Source organism: Falco cherrug, chromosome 6, assembly GCF_023634085.1.
Source record: "Falco cherrug isolate bFalChe1 chromosome 6, bFalChe1.pri, whole genome shotgun sequence".
Classification (NCBI taxonomy): domain Eukaryota; kingdom Metazoa; phylum Chordata; class Aves; order Falconiformes; family Falconidae; genus Falco; species Falco cherrug.
The window spans coordinates 10,326,754-10,350,269 of NC_073702.1; the positions used below are offsets into that span (position 1 = coordinate 10,326,754).

Sequence of the window (23,516 nt, forward strand, 5' to 3'; positions counted from 1 at the left end):
GTTTTGGGTAAAGTCATACCCCAAAGAACCCTAGAGAGAATCTGATCACAATACCCAACAGAACAAGGAAGGATGAAGACGACAAAAAACCCGAACAAAACCCCCAAAGAAACAGCCTGGCTGTTTGTATCTAGGTTGCAGCTAGCAACTACTTGCACAACTGAATAAAGAATCCCTAAGGTATGGTGTACGTTACCAAGTTTCCTTTTGTAACCACAGGTTTGCATAGGTGCAAATACAAATTTGTTAAGAGCAAGCAAAATCTAGCCTGTTAAAATCTAGCAAAATCAACAGAGAAAAGAGCCACTTTCCAGATCACATCCTCAGTTAATCAGACCGGAGCCTACAAAACACACGTTTCATCACATTGTTGAGCAGGCATGGTTGAGTTAAGGAGAAAAGATTTAGTTTAAAAATATGCTGATGAAAGGTAAGTAAAATGGCTGCTACCTCACCCACTGTTTCAGAGTTGTGGTTTGTAGCATCAGCTCCCCTTTGATTTCCAGAGGTAGATGGGAAGAGTCAAAAGACTTGGGGGAGATGAAGTACCTTTGTGAACCTAAGTCATTGCATAGAGGTTCTTTAGGGGTACTGGGTATGTAGAACTGGAGACAGACCGTTACAAAAAGTGTCATACCACAATGAAATAAGATCTTTTATCTAGACTCTGGTACCTCTGATCATTGCGGCCCCAAGAATCAGGGCTCCAAAGAACAAGCACCTTTATAGCTACCTCTTCTTTTCACATGCCAAAACATGAGTACCGTGTTATCAACGAAGGGCAATATGAAGCTTTTATAACCAGTGACTGAAAACACATTCTACTTAAAAATCTGAGTAAAAAATTACAGTGGATAGGTAAGCTGCTGCAGTTTGTTCATCAGAAAAGTCACTACATTAACAAGAATGAAAAAATCATACATGCAAAAGCTTCTTGTTCTGCTTTACCCATTCGCTATGCAATACAGTAACAAAACAAAAAAATCAACAGCATGGTTTTCTCATCATGGTGTAAAGTTGCTTGATTTTTCCAACTCTTTCTTTACTGAGTGTTTTGGAAGTTAGATTCTCCCAAGGCAAGAATGCAGTGCAACCTCAAAAATCAACAACACAGTTGTTCTGTTTAAAGTCTCTGGTCTTTGAAGAGCCTGCTCAGCTTCTTAAGCAAGAAAAATAGGAATGTCACAAGGGACTACTTAGATGTCTCTTCTGCTTTTGCAGCTATCCTGCAAATGTGCACCAGAAGTACATGAATTTTTTATGCTAAGTAATCTAAAACTTTTATAAGAATTCTTAACTGTTATTCTACCCGATGTGAAAAACAATACCAACAGATACGTTTCATGAGGTAGCCATCTGACACCTTATACTGCAGAACACAGTTGTGCTACTTTTAAAGCATTTGTAATCTTAAATCTTATAAAGGAATATACAATTTGTACTTTCCTTAGACTGTATGTGTTGTCACAGAATTATGAAATAAACATATCTAGTCCCTGCCTCACTAACTTCCACTGAATAGATCCGATTCAGAAAGTTCACTGGTAAAACTCCTTGTCAGATCGCAAAACACCGTAGCGTAGCTGAACCATTATGTTGAGAACAAATATCTAACAAGCACATGTGGTAGCGAGCTTTTTAAACCAAGCCAGTAAGGTTTTAAATAACTCATTCTTAATTCTGTGGTTTTTTTCTATTAACATCACATTTTATTAAAAAAATAAGTTTCCTATATTTAACATGTATATTAGCTTGCTGTATATGACTGAAGATCTCGAGACCTTTAACATTAAATGATAACAAATCAAACACTTTCTTCACAGCTTTGAAAAAGGGGGGAGGGGAGGACGGAAGAAGGGGAGGACAGGAAAGAGGAAGGAAAAGGAGGAAGCACCAGGCCATTCCTAGCAAGAAAACCAAACAGTTCTACAGCATCAAATTTTGAACCTGCATCACAAACGTTAGAAAAAGGAAAACCGACTATGCTATTGATCAAATTTGGATATATTCCGTATGATTAGAACATACCATTGGGAAAGGCAAGACTGGGAAGGAATACATTCTATTTGCAATTGTCTCTCCTCTGTATTTCCAAGAAATTATTTTCCTTCCTTCCCTACAAGATCTAAATCACTGATTTACTTGCATTTGTATAAACTACTCTTCCAGTATGTCAGCTGCACTAAAGCCAGATATACAAGACCGTGCAGGGAAACAATCTGAAACTGTTTTAGATTTTCCCCAACAATGGCAAGAACACTGGATAAATCTGATGAAGGAAACAACTCGGAGGTGTGCACATTGTGTATTTAATTTGTAGTCCAGAAGATTGCCCCCATATACTTCCAACAAGAAACCTGTGTAGAAGTCATCTCCAACATAACATATATATGTGGTGCTTACATATTCTCCATGGGGCCCAGGGTCCATGTGAGAAGAAAGAGATGAGGGAATGAACAACTCCCCCAAAATCTCACAGGTTATTTGTGCAAAAGGTTAGCAGCCCATGGTTGTATCGCCTTTGTGAGTGTACCTCCCTTTTTAAACAGAGGGATCCAGAGAGAGCCACCTGTGCAGAAATGCCCTGGCGGTAATGTTGTCAGCAGCTGTGTTTTCAGGGTTTAGTGAGAATGAAAACTCATGGAGACCCTGAAGTACTGGGTCAGACTTGATCTTGTGTATAAAGGTTTATCCCAGGGGACACAGTCCAGCTAATGAATTTTCTGCTGCTTCTCTTTGGGAGAAGGGAACGACAAATAACATTCCCAGTAGAAAAATGATGAGAGAAAAATACTATCTGCAAGGAGGGACAGAAGGTCCCTCTCTTCCGCCAACAGATTCCTTCCTGGGAAGACAGAGTTTCTGGTTCCCTTGAAAGATACCTGTATTAGCAGAACATTGGATATATAAATATCCTTTCAGGAACCATCTCTTACTTTCCTCATTTGAAATACCAAAGCCTTTCTATAACCAGGATAAGAGGCCATGTTTGCAGTTTAAGCAACAATGGCATTTTAAGATTATTGTAAAATCAAAATACACTGGAAATATCCAAACAAATCCCAACATTAGTCTGATGCTACCTAAAGCCAAGAACAAACAAGCAAGCAATGAACACTGGTATTTTGGTTTTTTGCGTGGATATTACAAAAAATAGTAATCATACACTTTTTTCTTTTTAAATGTTCATTACTTAGATAAAGCACATATGAATGTAACATTCAGAATTGTAACATAGAAAATGTAATGTGGGCAATCTGCTATTCCAAGTACACTTACCAAAATACAATTTTATAATGAAGAAAGTCTCAAAATACACCTGTACAACAATTGGGATCCACAAAATATGATTTAATAGTATCACTCAAGATCACTTCAATGAAACCACTTTTATAATACTGTTTGAATAGTCATCTCTGGTCAAAGAGCATTCTCCCTTTCCCTAGCCCGTCCCACTAAAGCAAGGGTGGAATTTTAATTGCAATGCGTATCTTTTAAAACCCCAAATCTGAAACAGTCCTATTAACTATTACACTGCCTACACTTAGATACTGGGAGGATGGGAATCACCCTCTCTGAGGCCATGGTACATTGAGACACTTACCCATAATTACTGTTTGTAGCGCAAGCAGAATAATCTTGTAAAGGGCAACTAAATAGGGTCAAAATATGAATTAATTATCTCACTATCAAATCATTCCCCTATGTGTTACTTAAGCCTGTAACATTACAACTTTACTGAAAAAGAAAAAGTTAACCATTTTATCCTATAAATATTTTCTTTATTTGCTTTATGTTTAGAAGTTGCTATTTAAGTTCTATTAACAGAAATACATAACAAAAGCTCCCTAACAAGTGGAAAAAAAGTAATTACAAATGCTGAAAAAGTTGGCCTCATTAACATATGTACAGACTTGCTTACTTAATACACATCTTTGTGGGAATTATATCATTTTATGACACACATTTATACAGGCATTAAACATTCCCAAGTAACTCTGAGCGGAGAATATGCCAAATCTTTAGTCTGGGCAGACAAAAATGTATATTTCAGTTTTGATTGTGGGGCTAACATGCAACAGATACAACATTCAGTCTGAGCTGCTGTTGATAAGCTGTTCTGTTTTTTCCTGCAAAGATCTTTCCATTGAACCTGGGTCCTTTTGTCCCTTCTTTTCCTTGTTCTGCTGTTCCTGTAGCTTCAGGATTATTTTTCGTATTTCTTCTCTTTTGGTTTTCATTCTTGGGCGTGGAAACCAGTCTGTTAAGTTCATTGGTAGCTCAAAACTCACAATGGGATTCTGAAAAGAAAGGTCATTTGGATATTACAGTAAGCAGTTATCCCCGAAAGGACTGAAGAGAACTGTAGAGAGGAAAAGTACATTCTTCCTCACCTCATTCCATCAGCATAGAACAAGATTCCTACAATTTGTGTGTTTTGTACATGTTCAATTAAGATAAAATATATCAAGCTTCAGTATGTTACAGAGTAACATTCATCAAGACCACGGTTCTGGTTATAAAAGCATCCAAATTACTCATTTTTCTACATCTTTCAAGATAAAGCATTTGACTGCATAAATGCTTAAAATTGTTCTATTTTTTAAACAAAATTATTATTGTAATGGCATAGTACTTTTTTTTTTTTTTAAGGGTGACTAGCATCAAAATCTAGAGCTGTTCAGGAATTTCTTGCTAAATACTCCTGTTCTTATGAATATCTTTAGGACCACAGCCAACTAGGAAAGTCAGTTTTACATTTCACCCTAGAAAACAGGGCCTGTGAGAAGCCCCTGGCTGCCACGAGCACTTTTTATACTTACATTCTGATTTCTTGCTACAGATAAATCATCCAAAGAATTGAAAGAATTATTATTATCAGACATCATCTATGTCACTTCTGTGACACTGCAACAATTTCACCCTAACCAAACAACAGTTTGTAGAATAGTGTTTTCTCTCAAAGAAATTCCTCCCTTTGTGTATTCCAGTTTACATCATTAACAGGGTTATTTAAGAGTGAATTGCATTCATCCATTGAGCTAACACTAGCAAGGCTACTTGGGAAAAAAACCCAGTGGCATTCTGCAGATGTCAATGCCTAATGTTGCACTAGCCACATTACTCCAAACAGAACATCAAGTAGATAATGCAGCAATAACAACCCCCTCTGTTTAACTGATTTTGCCAATGAAGCTACTTAACGCCAGAAGTAAGCAGACTTCAGAAGAATGACACTAAAGATGCAGAAAACCACGGGCAAAAACTGAACAAGTTTTCCCACTGTTTCAATTATGAAATAGGCTAGACAGAGGCATAAGAACATTAACAAAACCTAATTAGTGTTAGTACCAAAACCAGAAAGATATTTCAAATTAATCTGAGCACATCCTTAACTAGGGCTTTTGGGGGGCCGCCGTGGGGATGCGCGGGGGGCAGCCGGACCGGGGCCCCGGTCCGGCCGCCCCCCGTGCATCCCCACAGCAGCGGCAGCCTGGTAACTCACCCCCCGCCCCGCCCCCCCCCCCCCTCCCCAGTTAACCCAGTCCCCAGCACCGCCGGAGGGAACTGGGGGCCACCATGCGGCAGCTCAGAGCCGTCCCTTTGCGAACAGGCACGGTGCTGACTGAACGAGAGTACCTGCTGTGCCAGCCGGCAGGTATGCTCCTTATTACACTGCCTACCCTGTCAAACAAAGTCTTTGATTTAAAAAAAACAAACAAACACTCGCCATGATTTCAACCCTTATTATTAACAAGATGATACTTGAATTAAATCCACAAAGAAAAGGTTGTGCCTGAATAGTCCACAAATGTCAAATTAGGCACCCTCCCCATTCAGTTTGTACAGCTGCTGAAAACAATGAGACTTTGTGGAATTTTTCAAATATACGATCAGCTGAAATTATCAGTTCAGTAACTGTAAGGCAGTCAAGTACCATGCAGCCGGTACAGGTTTTCCTCTCCCACTACTGTGACTTCTGACAATACCTTGTGATTTGCCATCTGACACACTTAAGTGCCATATCCCTATTCCCTGGCAGACAAAGCTGCTGTACCCTTGCAAGACCAGGCGGGACAAGGGATTCAGCCTGACATAATTCAGCAGTCAATTCGCAAGAAAGAAGGGGCTAAGAGCACAAAAACTTGCTTGCTTCTTACATCCCCCGTGTACAAAACAGGAAGCACTCTAGGATGGTTCTAAGCTCTCAAGGACTCAGCAGTAAACCAAAAGCTTTTAGGCTTCGATTTGTGTGAATGCACTCTGCTAAAGCCCTGCTGCTCTTACAGAAAGTATGAATGAGGGGAGGGTAGTGGAATGGAGAAGAAACCACCAGCCTTCCCAGGAAAGGCTTGGTTACAGACAGTTTAGGAACAGTGCTTTAAAGTACTGTGGACTGTAAACCGAGTTACTGTCCCATGCAGACAACATCTCACTTGACCATCATTTCTCCTCCCAACCTAGACCTGAAGGTGCTAATGCCTCCACTACTTCTCAAAGGAGCTTAACTTGAAGACCAAGACAGTTTAAGTAAGTAGGACTTTAACCAATTTCTTCAATGGAATCAAGATCTGGCATTTAGCTGTAATGATTCCACTTAACATGCTCTCTTGCAAGTTGAAAAAACAGCTGCATCATATTAACTGATTTATTCATAGTCACAGTTCTTAGGGAGAAAAAAACAAGCTTTTTGTGCTGCATCTTTAGATTTTTAACTCAAATTTGAACTCCGGTACTTCCTTGCTAATATTAAAGGATACTCACTATATGAACACAAAGGAAGACTCTAAATGTATTCTCTCAGAAAATTCCATGGCTTCTGATTTCTGATACGTACATACAACTAAAAATGATAGTTTATTTTTGAAAAAGTATTCATTATTATGTATGTTAATGTATAAATTAGTTTATAATGCATAACTAACAAATAGGTATAAAAGCTACACTAGGAGCCTTTTATAACTGCAGTACTTTTAATAGCTCAGATTTGATTGCTGCAGGAGACAAAAAAATGTTACACAAACAGGTATACATACCTCAAAAAAGCTCTCCACATACTGCAGTATGTACACTCCACAATCGCTGAAGTTGTTCTGTTGTGGCACTTTTGGGTTGGAACCTTTCATGACATCTTTGGAAAAGCTTCTTTTGTTGCCTTTCCTGACTTCCCATTCCACCTCTAAATATCTATGATAAAAGACCATGCAAATTAAAACTTCTTTTTCTTGAAGAATTTTGCAACACCACCACACCACCACCCACCCCAAAAAAACCCCTAGTGAAAAAACAACCACCCACAAATACGAAACTTACTCTCTTAGTGTTTTCACAACATTTGACCGGGAAGGGCCTCTGAGTGAGTCCATAAGCAAAATGCAGGGCCTAAGACAGAAGGGAATTTTTAAGTACACAGTATTTTACAGTAGTTCGGAAAACACAATGTTACAGAACTAGCTATGAAATAGTTTGTGGGGCGACCTTGAACAAAACTAGATCAATACTATGAGGTTTTGCCAGGGCTGCTATAATCCCCTAACTCGGATAGCTAAATGCAAAGTTATCTTTAGATTTAACCATATATTAAATACACTTACGAATGTACTAAGAAAATACAGCACTGTCAAACTGCAAGGATTTGTTACAGGTAAAAGCTAATTGCTTAACACCCCCTCAGGTGTCTAATGCCCTTTTTTGATGTACAAGGTATCTGGGACACTGGCAAGAAACTTAGAAAGTAAGGCACAGAACCCATAAACATCCTTCTGGAGTAGCAGCTGGAGGACAGATAGTACAGTCCACAGCACCTAAGATGACACCAGGCATGCATGTTCAACAAGTGATCCCAGCCAATGAATCTGAAATGTAGCTGACAGTTATGCACAGAACACACAGGCACTCAACTTGAAAGACTTTAGAAAAATAATGTACCTATAAACAAACATTCTCTAGAGAACCAAGTCTGCTTGAACCCTCTCTTGCATACTACAGGTGCTTACATCCCATCACTTAATGCAGAGGATGCTACCTTTGCAGTAGCTAAAAATGTTAACAGTCACACCAGCTGCCCTATATGCAACAGCTGGATTTATACATCAAAGCTGATACCAGAGTTCAGAATCTCAGGGCTAGATGCAAGACATATTTTAAGGGATGAACAGGATGTAGATTACTTTTCACAAAGCTCTGTTTTCTCTTTTCTAACAATAATACACATGCACTTAAACAAGGTATCATTTCTAGAAAGTAGTAAATTCAGGCAAATACCTGCATGCATTTATGTGTAGGTGTGTTTGCATTTATAAATTATGCAAATTTTTAGGTATAAGCATATAATTACTTGAATAATGTTTGCTTTTACTTGTACTTCGTTTAATTTCTGATAAAAAACAGTTATTAGATAGGCAACACTCTTCAAAAGTGCACAAATCATCACCTGGGGGGGGGGGGGGGGGGCAGGGAAGGGGAAGTAGTAAAAGCCTTTTCAAGGTTAATTTTCTTTTCCGTATAGAAGTAATTTAAAAATATTCTAATCGTAAAGCATTTAAGCACCCTTAATGATGTTTGATACTTCAGTGTCAAACATCTTACTAAATTTCATGTTTGGACTATAATATTGTGGGAAGTATTACATACAGATAATCCATCATCAGAATAGGACAAATATAGCCAAGCTATCTTCAGAAGCTCATAAATATTCTTAGAACTCACAACACAGATGGATTTTTACCCTTTCATGAAAATGTGTTAAGATGTCATAAACATTCCATTATCATGTATAATTTTATTCTGCACCATAAGAACATATTGTGAAAGTCTTTACCTTTCTAGCTACCATTACACTGATGAAGAAGGAAATAAAAAAATGGATAAATACATTGTGAAAAAATACAAAGGAAACTGTCAAGACAGCAATACTAGTAGCAATGTTTCTGGATTTGCAATAATGTGTTTCTGTCACACCAAAATGCAAGCAACTGCAATCAATGATTATTAAGAATTTCTGGGTTCCAAACATCAAAGAATAAATTTTAAGGGTTTTCAAATCCAAAACAGCTTAAAAAGTCAATAAAATGTAACTGAATTTAGTACTGTGGAACACTCTTATTAGAGAAAAAATAATCCTAAGAACAGAGAGAGAGAGAGAGAAAGAGAGAAGAGTAATCCTAAAAACAGAGACAATAAAAAGAAACAGCTAGAACACATTTAGATAAAGAATGGGGGCAGTTAAACGTTATTCCCATTTTTCTGTACTAATCTGAGTGGTGACAAAGGTTTTCTTTAATATTAATTTAATTATTTTAAAGGCATTTAACTGCTTTTTAATATAGAAGGATACATTTGAACACATTTGATACTTCTGCGGCTTCTTTTTGTAGGAATCTAATCCCAAACTATGTTATTTCTCTAGCAGTTTCATTCATTAATTTTCTGCTCACTGAAGATGATACTATAAAGTATAAAATCCTCTCTCAAACACTAATAACATCCTGATTAAGGTGTTTGAAACTGATGTATGACCATTTCCCACAAATACTGCTTTTAAAGTTCCATAAACTTTTATGAAATATCCATTTTAACTGTTTTAATACTTACTGTTTGCAGATAGTAGGCTTCAGGTGCCATTGTCCCATTTCTGAACTACAGTTATCATCTACAAGGCCACCATCATCGCTACTGTCTTCCTATAGAAGCAACACGTTTACAGGTGTAGTAAAGCTAATATTGTTTTTCAAACGGATGCAAAAGAAATTATTGCTATACTTACACTTTTTATTGAAGACCAATAACATAAGTTTAATAAAAGAAATGGTACCTTTAATCTGAAACCATTCCTGTTTGTAAAGTTTGCATTACCAACTTTTAGTCACACAGTTTCTCAAATCCATGCTGGAATGACATGGAGTGAATGGTGCTATTTATTTAATGACTGCTGAAACTAGAAAAAAAACTGCAACTGATCTTTTTAAAGCATCCCTGGCTTAAAAGAAGTGCAACTCCATTATTTGCTTATAATCCAAATTAGCAACACTTTCCCCCTTGCTAATGATTACTGGAAATTTACTTGGTGGTTTCAAGTATTGTATCTTCTAGATGAAATGAGACAAGAACCGCAATGAACTCAGAAGCAAAATCTGATCTCAGCTCCAGAATGAAACAACTTGGTTCTTAGGGCAAGGGAAATTAAAACTGCCATTATTATATAGACCAGGGTGCAAGAACAGCCATGCCACAAACCTCGGAATATTCTTTGACCTTTTGATTTCAGTATTGATTGCTATGAAGAGTATGGAAGTTTTATGAACAAAACCACTAAGTTCTTGTATCTAAAAGTATCCCAATGATTTAGTTTCTTACCCTTCTACTGAGTTCACCATTATTACCGCAGAGCATTACGTAATAGCGAAAGAGATGCTTTCCAAAAATAGGAACCCCTGTATCAGCATGGTTTATGAAATTTTTGGTGAGAATTATGTACACATCACTAACACATAGGATCCTATGACTGGAATCCTTGTACTATGCCATGAAGATGTTATCATATCAGAAACTACTGCCTAGTTCCTAATACACTTGTTTCTGTTGCAGCCTCAGCTCCATTTTTGGCAGATGAGAAAGTGCGCTCAGCTTGTCATGTTCTACCATTTCTGTACTTCCTTTGTGCATTCTACATGATATCAGTAACAGCTTCAGCCTCAGTTAAGTTCTAAGCTACACTGCAACCATGAAATTTGGTATCTTTTCCTCCTCTCAAGGAACACAGCTGGCCATGTGCTTGCTTTCTTCCCTGCCTTCATGCCCCGTACTTGATTGGAAACATTCTACTCCTCAGCCTCCCATCTCCAGGCAACTCTTAATTGCTACAAAACAGACAAAAAAGGCACTTCTGTCAGGTGAGAATCACAGAACATTTGGGCAAGTGGCATGACAGGAGAGGTGGGTTGAGTCTACATGAAAAGCATTTAGGTTTCAAAATAAACTGAGGCTTTTATATGTATGCATACATAAACATACTATTTGGAAGCCACTGCAAATAGCTGGAGACATTGGGAAATAATTTTTGTTCTAGACTCAGAGGTGAAAAATAGGTAATTCCTAGACTGTATATCTGATAGTCTCCGACTCTTTTATTTCGGACAACTTGGAGTCATACACCTGGAACACGAACAGGAAGGCCAATTAGGAAGAATAATAAACATGTAACTCCTAGTTTGCTCACACTGAATATACACTGCGGAAGCAACAGGCCTATGGAATCGTGCCCTCATACCTGGCAGTGAGTCAGTAAGGGACATTTTAATGATCAGTCTTTCCACAGCTCTAAAATCTAAGCATCTTGCAACTTCAACGAGAACACTACTTGATTATAAATCCCTGCTGTTTAAATTTGATCAGGAGAAGCACCAATGAAATCAAACAGCAGCGTAGCAGCTAGTTACAAATGCATCTCTTTATGTCCAGAAAATGCAGCTGAAAGCTGACAAACTTGTTCTTGGGTCTGACAGATAAAACAGAAATGTATTAACTTCCAGAGAGTTTCCACTAAAATAATTGCATAATATTGCCACTATGCAAAAGACTCACAAAACTAAATGCAGGATCAGTACAGCAGTGTCCTATTAAACAGTTTAATGAACAAATGCACAACGCCCTCCTGTCAGCTAATTTGCAAGTTTTTGTAGGTAGCCAGTGCTTTGGATTTGACACTTGTAAAGAAAAGCAGCTTTAAAAAATGCACATTTACAATATGTATACAGCTTTTAAGCTGCCCATTCGAAATGCAACACAACAGTTCACATTTCCCAAATAAAATTGCTAAATTCTTTACCTGGTTATCTTGGTCTTCAGAAAAATCTATAAGCTCATCTTCATTTAGTTTACTGCCATCAGCTGAGTCTTCACTATAGTTTAGCCTGATTTTGTGCAATCCATCTGTATCAATCACAGACAGCAGTATATTTAATCATCAAATACTATGTCATCACTGAAGAGCAAACTAAATTTAAATAAATATCTCAAATTTCCTCAGGATTGCTCACAATAACTGATACAGCTGACATATTTTACTCATATGAACGAAAGTGAAATTTCTTTTCCAAGTAACACAGCAGAAAATGTTCTTATTTGAGAAATACGAAAAAAAAATTCTAGAGACCTAGACTAAAACCCACCATGAAATTACCCTGTAGTTCGATTAAGTCTCTACAACAGTATTAATCGGTACTGCTACCAGAAGGGTCAGTCTCATCTGGTCCCTTACTATAACTCCTTATTCCCATCCCTAGCTGCTTCCTTCCGTAACACTGAATGCTTCCACACAGATTGGACCAGACAGAGAAAGACAGTCACAAGCTTAATATTTTTTAACCTGAATCACTTGCTTCATCAGATTTGCTGTGCCGTTAATACGAAGACTTGTGCTGGGAAAAGGGAAAACGCAGCTTGCGAACACGCTGCTGGGGAGGGTTGAATGCAGGATCAGCTCTTCTGGGAGCAGCAGCTTAGAAATGTTTGTGAAACTTAACAATTTGCTACATAAAAAGAGTATCTATAAATTTACTCCCTACTCCCTCTACATACTTAGTTGTTTGGGAAACAGCAGCAGAAGAAATAAAGAATAATGAATGTTATAGCCATACCTGTGAAAGAAGCAGATGCAGACAGCTATGGTCTCGCTAGTCTTACTAGACTGCCATGCAAGACTTCAGAACAGATTTTGAGGGAAAAAATAATAAACTCTGTGGAAATTGCTCAACTTATTCATCAGTGGCCTGGCTGAAGGGACAGAGCACACCCTCAGCACGTTTGCTGATGGTACAAAGCTGGGAGGAGTGGCTGACACACCAGGAGGCTGCGCTGCCATTCAGTGACACCTGGGCAGGCTGGAGAGCTGGGAGGAGAGGAACCTAATGAAGCTCAACAAAGGCAAGTGTAAGGTCCTGCACCTGGGGAGGGACAACCCCATGCACCAGCACAGGCCAGGGGTGACCTGCTGGAAGGCAGCTCTGCGGAGAAGGGCCTGGGGGTTCTGGGGGACAGCAAGCTGCCCATGGGCCAGCTGTGTGTCCCGGTGGCCAAGAAGGACCCTGGGTGGCCATCAGGTCGAGGGAAGTTATCGTCCCCCTCACTCTGCCCTGGTGAAGCCACACCTGCAGCCCTGTGTCCAGTTCTGGGCTCCCCAGTTCAAGGGAGACAGGGAACTGCTGCACAGGGCCCAGTGGTGGGATACCAAGGTGATGAGGGGACTGGAGCATCTCCCTTCTGAGGAAAGGCTGAGAGAGCTGGGCCTGTGTAGCCTGGAGAGGAGAAAACTGAGAGGGGATCTGATCAATGTCCACTAATATCTTAAAGGCAGGTGTCAAGAGGACGGGGCCAGGCTCCTTTCAGTGGTGCCCAGTGACAGGACAAGGGGCAACGGGCACAAACTGCAACACAAGAAGTTCCATCTGAACATGAGGAAAAAGTTCTTTACTTTGAGGGTGACAGAGCACTGGAACAGGCTGCCCAGAGAGGGTATGGGGTCTCCTTCAAAACATTCAAAACCTGCATGGAAGCAATTTTGTGCATCCTGCTCTAGGCAAACCTGCTCTAGCAGGGGGTGGGACTAGAAGATCTCCAGAGGTCCCTTCCAACTCTGACCATTCTGTGAAATAAGTCAAAAATTGATAACTCATGCCAGCAAAACCTGAAATCTTCATAAGAAAACTTCTCCTAGAAAAGGACTATATAATAATATTAACAATGACAGAAATAAAAGTGCTGGTTATGGTGTCAGTGGAGGATGTACTAAAGAAAACCAGAATTTCTGTAAGAACAGTAAATAGGGCAATGGACTAGCTAGTGGAAAAAACGGATAAGACCTGAATTTGAGAACACTTTAACAGAGAAGTTGAAGTAACTTTGGAACACTTTGGAAAGAGGTCACTAGTGGAGTTCCATAGGGACAAAAACTTGGGAATTAGTCTTACTCAGTATCTTTGAAAAGACCTTAGCACAAGAAGTAGGCCATGTATTAATGTGACTCATTGCTGAGATTCCTAAAAAATAAAAATTGGTATTGAGAAGAATCATATCTCATACAAGAACTGAGCAATAAAAAGACGATTAGGTAAGTAATAATAAAAAAATAAATCTGTGATTTTCTCAACGTTATTTAGATATCAACTCCTACTGATTTACAAGTCCAACACCAGAATTTAGTCTGGGATCAAGACATCTAACTTTAGGTTCCCATGCACAGTAGGCATCTAAGGGCTCACCAGCAGAGCCCATACTCAGAGCACAGAGATACTCAACTGAAGAACTACTCTATGTCTGCTGAGTATGGATGAGAGGACACGGTCTCTTGGTTTCATTGACTACACCATCAGAGGCAACTGCTGTCTTCTGATATCCTAGGATATCCAGGAGATATGTATGGATTTGGCAGAGTCAAGACTCACACCCTTCTGGAGCAACAGCTGAAGGCTGGGCAGAAAACCCAAGGCCTACATCCCCATCTTCCATCTGGTTGAAATGGAAGTTTAGATACACAGCACATCTAAATTTAGCTGCCTAACTGTATGCTTTGTGTCAATCTCAAGTTGAATCTCATCCTTAAACCAGGACTGTGACCTGTAAGAATGTCGGTGTTAATGAAAGGGTGCATCATCTGCAACAGCTGAGCAAAAGTCTGAGTGTTTTAGTCAGCAACAGAATGACCATCAGCCACCAATACAATGCAGCTGTAAAAAAAGAAATGTAATCCCTGCAAAAACAGACATCATAAAAGGTGTTCCAACTAATTACAGACACGTAACAGTAGCAGCATCCAAGACATGACACCATATCTTACAGCAGCAACATCATAAAAACAGTAACAATCACACATAAAATGAAAAAATCAATTCAAACAACAGCAGACCTACACATACGCCCAAGCTCCGCCAACAAGGCCTTCTAGAAGTGACAACGTTATCACAAATGAATAAATTTACAATAGAAAGTAGGACAGTGTTTATACACACAATGATACTGAAATTGTAATGGCCTGCAGTATACAGATTATACTGCATGACTGATAATCTTTTCAGATTTTGTCCTGTAACCTATGCAATTACTTACTGTATAAATTAAGCCAGTAGGAATAGTATCGGTTACTAAAGTACAGTTATTGCGTGACTAGATGTTTCATACTTCATGCCTCAAAGGGTTCCAAATCTTGCAGCGGGCAGAGAAAACAATCTTTTCCTAATTCCTTCATCTGCCTTTAAAAGTATGTTAGTTCCTTTGTTCACTTTGGTACAAACTCTGTTCCAGATCACTGAAATCAGCCTCAACAGCGGCAATGAATGGAGAAAGCCTCTCTAAATGTGAGATTCTTAAAATTTTTTTTAAGATTATTTTCACCTTATTCTTTTTACATACTTCCTATCAGGACATTAAAGAACTTAATGGTGTAGAAGCAAAACCTCAAATGCTAGAAGATGCTGACATTAAAGTTGCTCACGCAATTTTTAATTTAGTTCTCCCACACACATACATTATGAGGATCCATAGTCAACTATTAGTCTTTCCTTAATGATCACAGTCTTAAGTGACGCAAAGCAGTATCTACAAAATGATTTTGTGCGAAAAAAGGTCACATAACTGAAAAATTAATCTGGTTTAGGAAAACAGTGCTTTATCTCCTGCCCTTTGCCATGAAAGTTGTCTCAATAGCCACAAAAACATTTTATAAGCAATGGCTATACATTACTTATACTGTAAGCACTCAAAATTCAGCCACATAACGAACTTTCAAAGTATGAAGTTTATACGCTGCAGGAGTACTGACAGATGTGAAATCTCAGAATTTTTCATTAAAACGTGCATATTTTTACAATTACATACCCATAGATTGGCTAGCAGTTGTGAATTCACCCTGTATACCATTTTCATCCGGAGTCCTGTGGTCCAGTTTAGGGCATGCTGATTCCACAGTGTTAGGTTCTTCCACATCACTGTCTATTTGATTTAGTTTTTTGAAAGCACTTTTTCCCCTGCAAGGACTTCTTCTACAACATGAAGACTCACTGTCTTCTGTTTCAGTGTTTGGGTCAATTAAAGCTGTATTATACTTTTTGGTCAACGTCTTCTTTGCTGTGGACTTGGAAGGTGAGTTTTGTGCATCTAATTCATTTGGCAAAGGAGATGGTGTGTTGCTCTCTCCATCTGATGAGGAAGATTTTATCTGTGTTGCAGCATTTTCATGATAGTGGGGATTTGGTTCATACCTGGGTTTTTCTAAACCAGGAAAACAGATGACAGCCAAAAACCAGTGGGCACTGCAAAGGAAAAAATAGATTAAAAACTAACTATATCAATGCTCAGAGTTTAACCTGGAGTAGGTAAAACTCAAACAAAACACTGAGTACATGCGCACATGCACACACAAAACCCAAAACCCTGCCCCCAACAGGTATCAAAGATATACTGTAATAGCTGTTCACTTTTCTGAGCAGGTTTTACTCAAGCCTTCACAGTCTTCTCTAAAGGTAAGATCACTCCATGCAAGTAGTCACCAACAAATTCATTAATATGATGCCGTTAGTGGAAAACAGGTGCTGTCTAAATATTCCTTTCAATTCCCTCATACTTTATTACATTCTTTTCCTTCTTTGAATTAAAGCTTATTTATCTTTTTAACATTTTCTTTATCACTGCATGAATTAGAGATCATAAAGTTCATGCTTTATGGCTGCATAAAGTTTTCTAGCAGTTCAGTGCTAACAACACAAGTAGTCAGATCTAACGGTATAGCTGTATTGCCCATATTCTTCTGGCTACGAGATCTTCCAATGGTGTATGAATGGCACTTCGTATTTTTAAAGAAATCTTGTTAACAATGAATTTAAAAAGGGGAGAAAAGAGTGTTTATAAAGCCATCACCATGACTCTGTTGTCCTCCTCACCCTTCAAAGAACTGACATTCTAACCCTTTCAGTATCAAAACCAGTTATATGCCCCAACAGAAACTAAGTTTTGCCCCAGTTTCCTCCTTATCTCCTTGTCTCTTCAGACTTCACTGACTTGCCACTCAATCAGAAATGGAGCAGCAGCAAATTCAGGGACTGAGGCACTGAAAGTAGCTATCAACTGACGTGATTTAGAAATTTTCTGAAAGATCTTAAGACTCCCTACAGCGTAACAAAACAGAACCTAGCTATGTATTATGCAGGTGAAGCCACATTTCAATGTGTTTTAAGAAAAGAAAAAGCAGTAGCTAACAATGCAGGTCTAACTGACATATTAAAAAAATACTCAGATGATTACGAAGCCTAAATTCCATGAAAATTAAATGGCAGTTAAAGTTAAGTGGCCTTTGAAAGCAGCATGTGAAGTATGGAGGCATTTTGTCTTAAATAATTCACCACATCTAGTAAATGAATACATTAAGTATTGCCAAACCCTGGATCTGTGTGTGCTCTATTAATATGGGGTTTATGTACCAATTATGTAAACAGAATAGCAAATTAACCTGCATCTAAAAAGAAAATAGCTTGTAAACTTTTAAAAGAACAACCTATTTCCATTGAAGACCTGAACAAAAAGAACTGTACTGCCACAGAATACTGCTGCAGTTACGGTTAAAACAGCCACATTGTTCTGAAGTTAATTCTCCCCTAGATTCATCCTGCCCACCTCCAGTTACTGCAGTTTGAAAACTTGTTAGATGATGAGCCCCCATTCCCTAAACTAGTGGTTTTGGGAGAGTCTGGAAAGTCTTTCTGGAAGTAGATATCAAAGTCCAGCAATTCCAAAGCAATCATTTCTAGAACGTACTCTTAAACCAGATGCCAGAATAAATAGCTGTGTCCTAAAAGAAAAAAAAAAAGCATCATTCTACGCAGCACAGGAGAAGCGTTATCAGGAGCAACCATTAGCAGCGTTCCTATAACGCAAGAGAAGCTCTCAAGTTTTTCCGAATCCTAGAATAACTTGCTTCCCATACTAATTAATTCAAGACACAAAGAAGCTAAAGAAACTCTGAGACCGTTTTTCAGCCAACCTTAACCACAGATTAAGGCTTGAGACCTTTTATAAACAGTAATGAATGTAGATCTTTCACTGGAACCAAAGAAACACTTCCATACCTTCGATCCGCTATTGTATCACGTAAGAGGAAGTTCTGTTTACAAGGACTAATTACCAGCACCAAACCAGGTGGCAAATTCCTCAAAAATAGCTGCAGTGCTGCAACGGAATAAACTGATGGATGAGAGGTGCGTGATGAAAGCCTTACTACACTACATAGGTTGCACGTACAAATGTCCAGGCAAAGGCACACTAAAAAATTCTGAAAACCAGGTTCTCCAAGAACCACACAGAATGGCATGGACTCTGCTCTCTATACATCACAGGCATTAATCGGCTCTCCCTCCACACCGCGGATTCTCTGTGCTCCTAGTGTTCTGACTAATCCCTTGAAGTTACAGGGCAATGCTCCAATTACAGAAAAAAACCCAAAACCTAGACAGCTAGTCAAGAAGTTGGAAGTCATGCTCTACTGAACTCAGGGCATCTAAACACCTCCACTCTTGTCAACACCAAGTGTGACGATCCTCATTTTGCAAGTGAGGAACAGGAGCACAGCAAACTAATGTAACACAAAAGTAGTCACACAAGGGAGTTTCTGAAAAAGCTGCAACTTCATACAGATGTTAGGTCCCAGCCCATAGCCTTTGTCGTAAGATATCCAAAACTCACTGCAGATTAAGAAGCCAACTAATATAGAAATCAGCACCACAAACACATAAAAATGTTGTATTTGGCCCAAAAGCAAGGTTTCACAGTTCTATTAACAGACAAAGTCCAAGGGCTATATGTTTTATAACACATTATATACACAGCTACGGACTGTTACCTGAGGCTTAACTTACACAAACAGTACCTATACTATACTTGATAACCAGATCTGAAATCCTTCAGGTTAGTATTTTGCCATTAAGAAACAAAAATCACTACTAATACTTATTGCCTTTTTTGTCAGCAGTATGTTTAGTTCTAAAGATAAAAACTTGTGGTTCTATATCAGAAAACCTAAGAAGCACCTGAAGTGGTACTGTAGTGAAGTTAATGAAAGTAAAACAGGATTTACATGTCAATTCAATATAAAGACACTAGCTACGTATCAAAATAAGAGAGATACTTGCAATAAGGTAACCAGCAAAACCTCAAAACATTTTGCAGTGGTTTAACCGGAGCCAGCAACTGAATACCACACAGCTTCTGGCTTACTTCTCCCCTCCCCTGGTAGCATAGGGAGGAGAAGCGGGAAAGAGGTAAAAGCCAAGGGCTGAGATAAGTAGAATTTAACACTTGAAGTAACATAAAATACAATAAAACCCAATAATAATAACAACAGTAATTGTAATGAAAAGGAGGGAGAAGGGGAGAGGAATAAAATCCAGAGGGAAGGAGAGGAAAAAACCCAAGTGATGCGCAATACAGTTCCTCACCACCCGCTGAGCAGTGCCCAGCCAGTCCCTGAGCGGTGATCAGCCAGCCCTGGCCAACTCCCCCCGTTTATATACCCAGCGCGACATTTTATGGTATGGAATATCCCTTTGAAGTAGGTCGGCTGTCCTGTCCCAATTTCTTGTGCCCCTCTAGCCTTCTTGCTGGCAGGGCCTGAGAAACTGAAAAGTCCTTGACTTAGAATAAGCATTGCCTAGCCACAACTAAAAACACCAGTGTGATCAACATTATTTGCATACTAAACCTGAAACACAGCATTGTACCAGTTACTGAAAGGAAAATTAACTCCATCCCAGCCAAATCCATGACATTTTTTGACTGAAAACACCATGTTAACACAACTCCAGTTCTCTGCTCTTGACCTATTTTGAAGCACAAGTACATATGGAAAAAAGCAGTCACATACTAACCTAGTAAAACCTGCTACTTTTCTGTGTCATGGCAATATAAGGAAGGAGGAGATACTTTAGCAAGTGACAGTTCTGTTACTAGGACAGAGGCCTAGAAGCCTTCATACTTGCCAGTTTTTGTTCTTCCCCAGGTAGCTCCCCAGCCTCCCCTCTGTCCTGCGAGATACCGATTGCTCATCATAATGGCAGTATATCAATGTTGAGTCACTGATTCTTTCCTAAGTATGCTGGCATCTCCCGCAAATAAAGGTCAGCTTTTTGTTCCTCAAAAATGACCACTGAGTTTTGGAGCACTGGGCAAGCGACATGTTTGAGGGAAGACAGAATAGCAAGGTGCATCCAAAAAATAATAGCAGCTAATAACAATGAATTAAAAAAAAAAAAATACATAAGATCTAATGTATGCTTTCTTTGGCAGAAGAAGGTTGTCAAAACCAACAATAACAAACCAACCCACTCTCCTGCCCCCCAATAGACCAGCACTTTCTCGTCTCCCTGGATGCTTGTTTTTTTTCTGCTCTGCAATATTCTTACTATACATATCAAAACAACACTTTTTCAAATGCATATCCTGCTATCACCAGTTACAAAGTTTCAGTTCACAGTGAAGGGCAGTTCCACAAAGTGTGAATAGGATCATTTCCAGATGAAAGATTCACACCAAGAGTACACTTTTTCTGCTCTAATCATTACTGCACGAGTCCATGAGACCAAGGTAGACCAAAGCAAAATCCCCAGCTCACACAAGGTGTAAACATCATGCCTTCACTACAAGCTGTTTTGTTCTGCAGGTTCACTCCTACTGAGCTGCACTACTTGCTTAGGTAGATACTGCTTTAGCTCCTTATCAATAGATGATCAAGATAGTGAAAACTACTATATGTTAAGTTACTAGCAACTAACTCTTTTAAAACCACAGAACTATTTCTTTTCATTTTCAGGTGACTTCTAAGTCAGACTGTCTGGTATTTGCAGCATGATCAGTCTCATTTCTGCTATGCATAACCAATGTGGATGTGGGAATGACATGAGATATGATGGTGGGAAGTAAATAAACTTTAGTTGCCTTAGAGCTTATATAAGTGACAGGCACTTCAAAGTTCTGGTACTTAAAGCTTTGGGGGAGGGAGATGGTAAGGATGAAGTCTGTAGTGGACAGGGAATTATCCTACACCTGAAGTCGTTTTCATCACCTGAGAACTGGCTGTCTTCCCATAGCTGTACAGAGGTCATAGCATCTCAAAATCTAAAGCCAGTGCTTGTGAGAAGCTTTCTCAGAGATTTACTTAACAACTTTATAACAAAGACAGATCTATGGTCAGTTACCTCATAACTGCCTCTCTACAGCTAGTCTCAGAATTCAGCTGGACAGAAAAAAAAAAAAAGATTCAGAAATCTTCCTCCCACTTCACAATGGCATGGTATTTAGATAAATTTATTTTGAAAAGCTTTTACTTAAAAAAACTCCCATTCTTTGAATTTCTCAAAGATCAGTTAGGTATGCCTATGATAAGTCAGTTACAATTCTCTTGTCTCTCTGTCCTTACTTTATTTATGTTTTCTGTTGTTTAGTTTTCAAATGCAGTAATTTGGCTTAAGGACTGCTTAGATTCTTTTTGTAAAATGTAGAAATATGTTTGTGACAACTTGCTCTGATTATTAAGGATGGCAAGCATCATTAAAAGTCTAACAACGATCAGAATACCAACAGTCTGCCTCCTGATCCAAGAAAATTATCAGGACAAAAGGATATAAAGAAAATACAGCTTCCAATACAGGCCAGCAGAGGTTTCCAATTGCATTTTCTTCCAATACAGATTTATTGTAATTAAAAAGATTATCTCAATCTATACCAAAGAGATGTCATCAGAAGTAAAATGAGTTAAAAAAAAGCAAATCCAGAAGTCATCAAAGATAAGAGCTTAGAAAAAGGAAAAAGGAACTCCTGAGAACCAAGTAAAACTAGAAAAAGTACTCAGAAAAGTTCATTTTTGCTTAGTCTTTACATTGGCTCATACTTCTTATACTATAACACTTAAAGGTCTTACATTATTATTTTGGTTTTATTACCTGGAAAAAGATGTTTAATCTCTTAATTTTTAACTTCAATTCACACTGTAACTTTCAATTTTAGAACTATGAAGCTTAAGTCTTTACCAAATGCGATAAAAAGGTATGTTTACTTACGCTTCATTAAGGGGAACAAAAATGAAATCTTTCTCAAAAATGTCAACGTGCCGTGTCCATGTTTTTACTCGCCCATGTCGTTTTTGTTGTATTCTGTGAGAAGAAACCAACACATTATTTGTAGGGTGGCTTATTTTAACTGGCAGACTACTTTTCCAGATATTTTCACTTCAACAGCTTCTTAAGATTTCCAAGGCACATTCCATGTTTGCTATAGGTCTGGATACCTCCTGCAGTTCTGTCGGTATCATACTATTGTCTGTAAAGATTTTATGTCTGTAAAGCATCTGTTCTTGTAGTCTTTACTGTACTTAGCTCTTAGTTAAAGTGACTCATCAACAGACTTACGAAAGGTTTGAAGTTTCGTGAGTATTTCTTCTTTCTCTTTGATTAAGGCGTTTATAGAAGAATGAACTGAACACGTGTATTCTATCAGCATCTTCTTTTTTCAGTTTTTCAAGTACCAAATACCTAATCAGTTAAAAAAGAAAAATTCATGGAGGTGTTAATTTTAAATATTAACCGCTGCAGTAAAAATGACTGCCAACCTCCCCACCAAACTGTTGCAGCCTCTCACAAAATAGCTGTAAGAATATCAGAACTAAGTAACCACAGGAACTACTTAATGCAGAAAAGTCTGTCAATACTGCAAGATATTAAGTGCTTTCCCCAATCAACAAGTGGTTTTGCTGCTGTTGTATTTATTTTTATATCATGGCAGGAAAACAAATGTTCAATGACTTTGTTACATAACAATCAACCTAGGAAAGACCCATATTTTATAACTGAGCTGCTAAGCCTCCGAACACTCCCAGAGTGATGCATTAACTTTCTTTTTACCTGTAAAATATTTCAACAGACTGAAAATTACACACACACCCCTTATGTGTAGCATAAACGCAGCAGCACATACCAATTTTATATGCTTCTAACATCTATAGTGTCAGTGACACAAAAAATAATTTATTTTAATCAAAACATGAAATTCCAAGGAACACAAATACTCTGGAAAAAACCAACTGAACTTAAAAAGACTTTTTTTTTTCCTTGCAGTTAAATTTCCACTGCAGATACTAGGAAATTTTAAAGAACCATTTTTCCAAGTGAGAACAATGTCACTGTCAAGCAGGACAGGAAAGGAACCAAAATTTCTCGCAAATATAGAAAACCTTTGAAATTACAGGTATACGTACTTGGAGACCGACCTTAATTGGAGACCAACTAAAGAACTAGGTTCTTCAATGTCAGAAATTTTCAGGTTTCAAAGTAAAAGATGACTAAAAACTGATTTGAATTAAAACTTACTTTAAATAAAAATCAATAATAACATCATTTAAAAATTCTCCTTCATTTAGACAATGGAGGTCTTCATTGGTCACAGAAATACCACCTTTAGCTGGAGGAGGTGGATAAACTATCAAC

At 38.4% G+C, this 23,516-nt stretch overlaps 1 protein-coding gene across 4 annotated transcripts in view; it reads right to left on the minus strand.

The window, feature by feature from the left end:
* Positions 1–3,330: 3,330 nt before the first annotated feature.
* SENP6 (SUMO specific peptidase 6) overlaps positions 3,331–23,516 on the minus strand; it is a 90,713-nt gene continuing 70,527 nt past the window's right edge. For all 4 annotated transcript variants that reach the window (XM_027817065.2, XM_055713453.1, XM_055713452.1 and 1 more), the window contains 9 exons: positions 23,400–23,516; positions 22,443–22,565; positions 22,095–22,187; positions 15,871–16,304; positions 11,828–11,931; positions 9,595–9,683; positions 7,315–7,383; positions 7,038–7,188; positions 3,331–4,301 (listed from right to left, as the gene is read on the minus strand). In XM_027817065.2, the coding sequence (XP_027672866.1) occupies positions 4,092–4,301; positions 7,038–7,188; positions 7,315–7,383; positions 9,595–9,683; positions 11,828–11,931; positions 15,871–16,304; positions 22,095–22,187; positions 22,443–22,565; positions 23,400–23,516 (1,390 nt within the window). In that variant the 3' untranslated portion in view covers positions 3,331–4,091. The remainder of the gene's footprint in view (positions 4,302–7,037; positions 7,189–7,314; positions 7,384–9,594; positions 9,684–11,827; positions 11,932–15,870; positions 16,305–22,094; positions 22,188–22,442; positions 22,566–23,399) is intronic.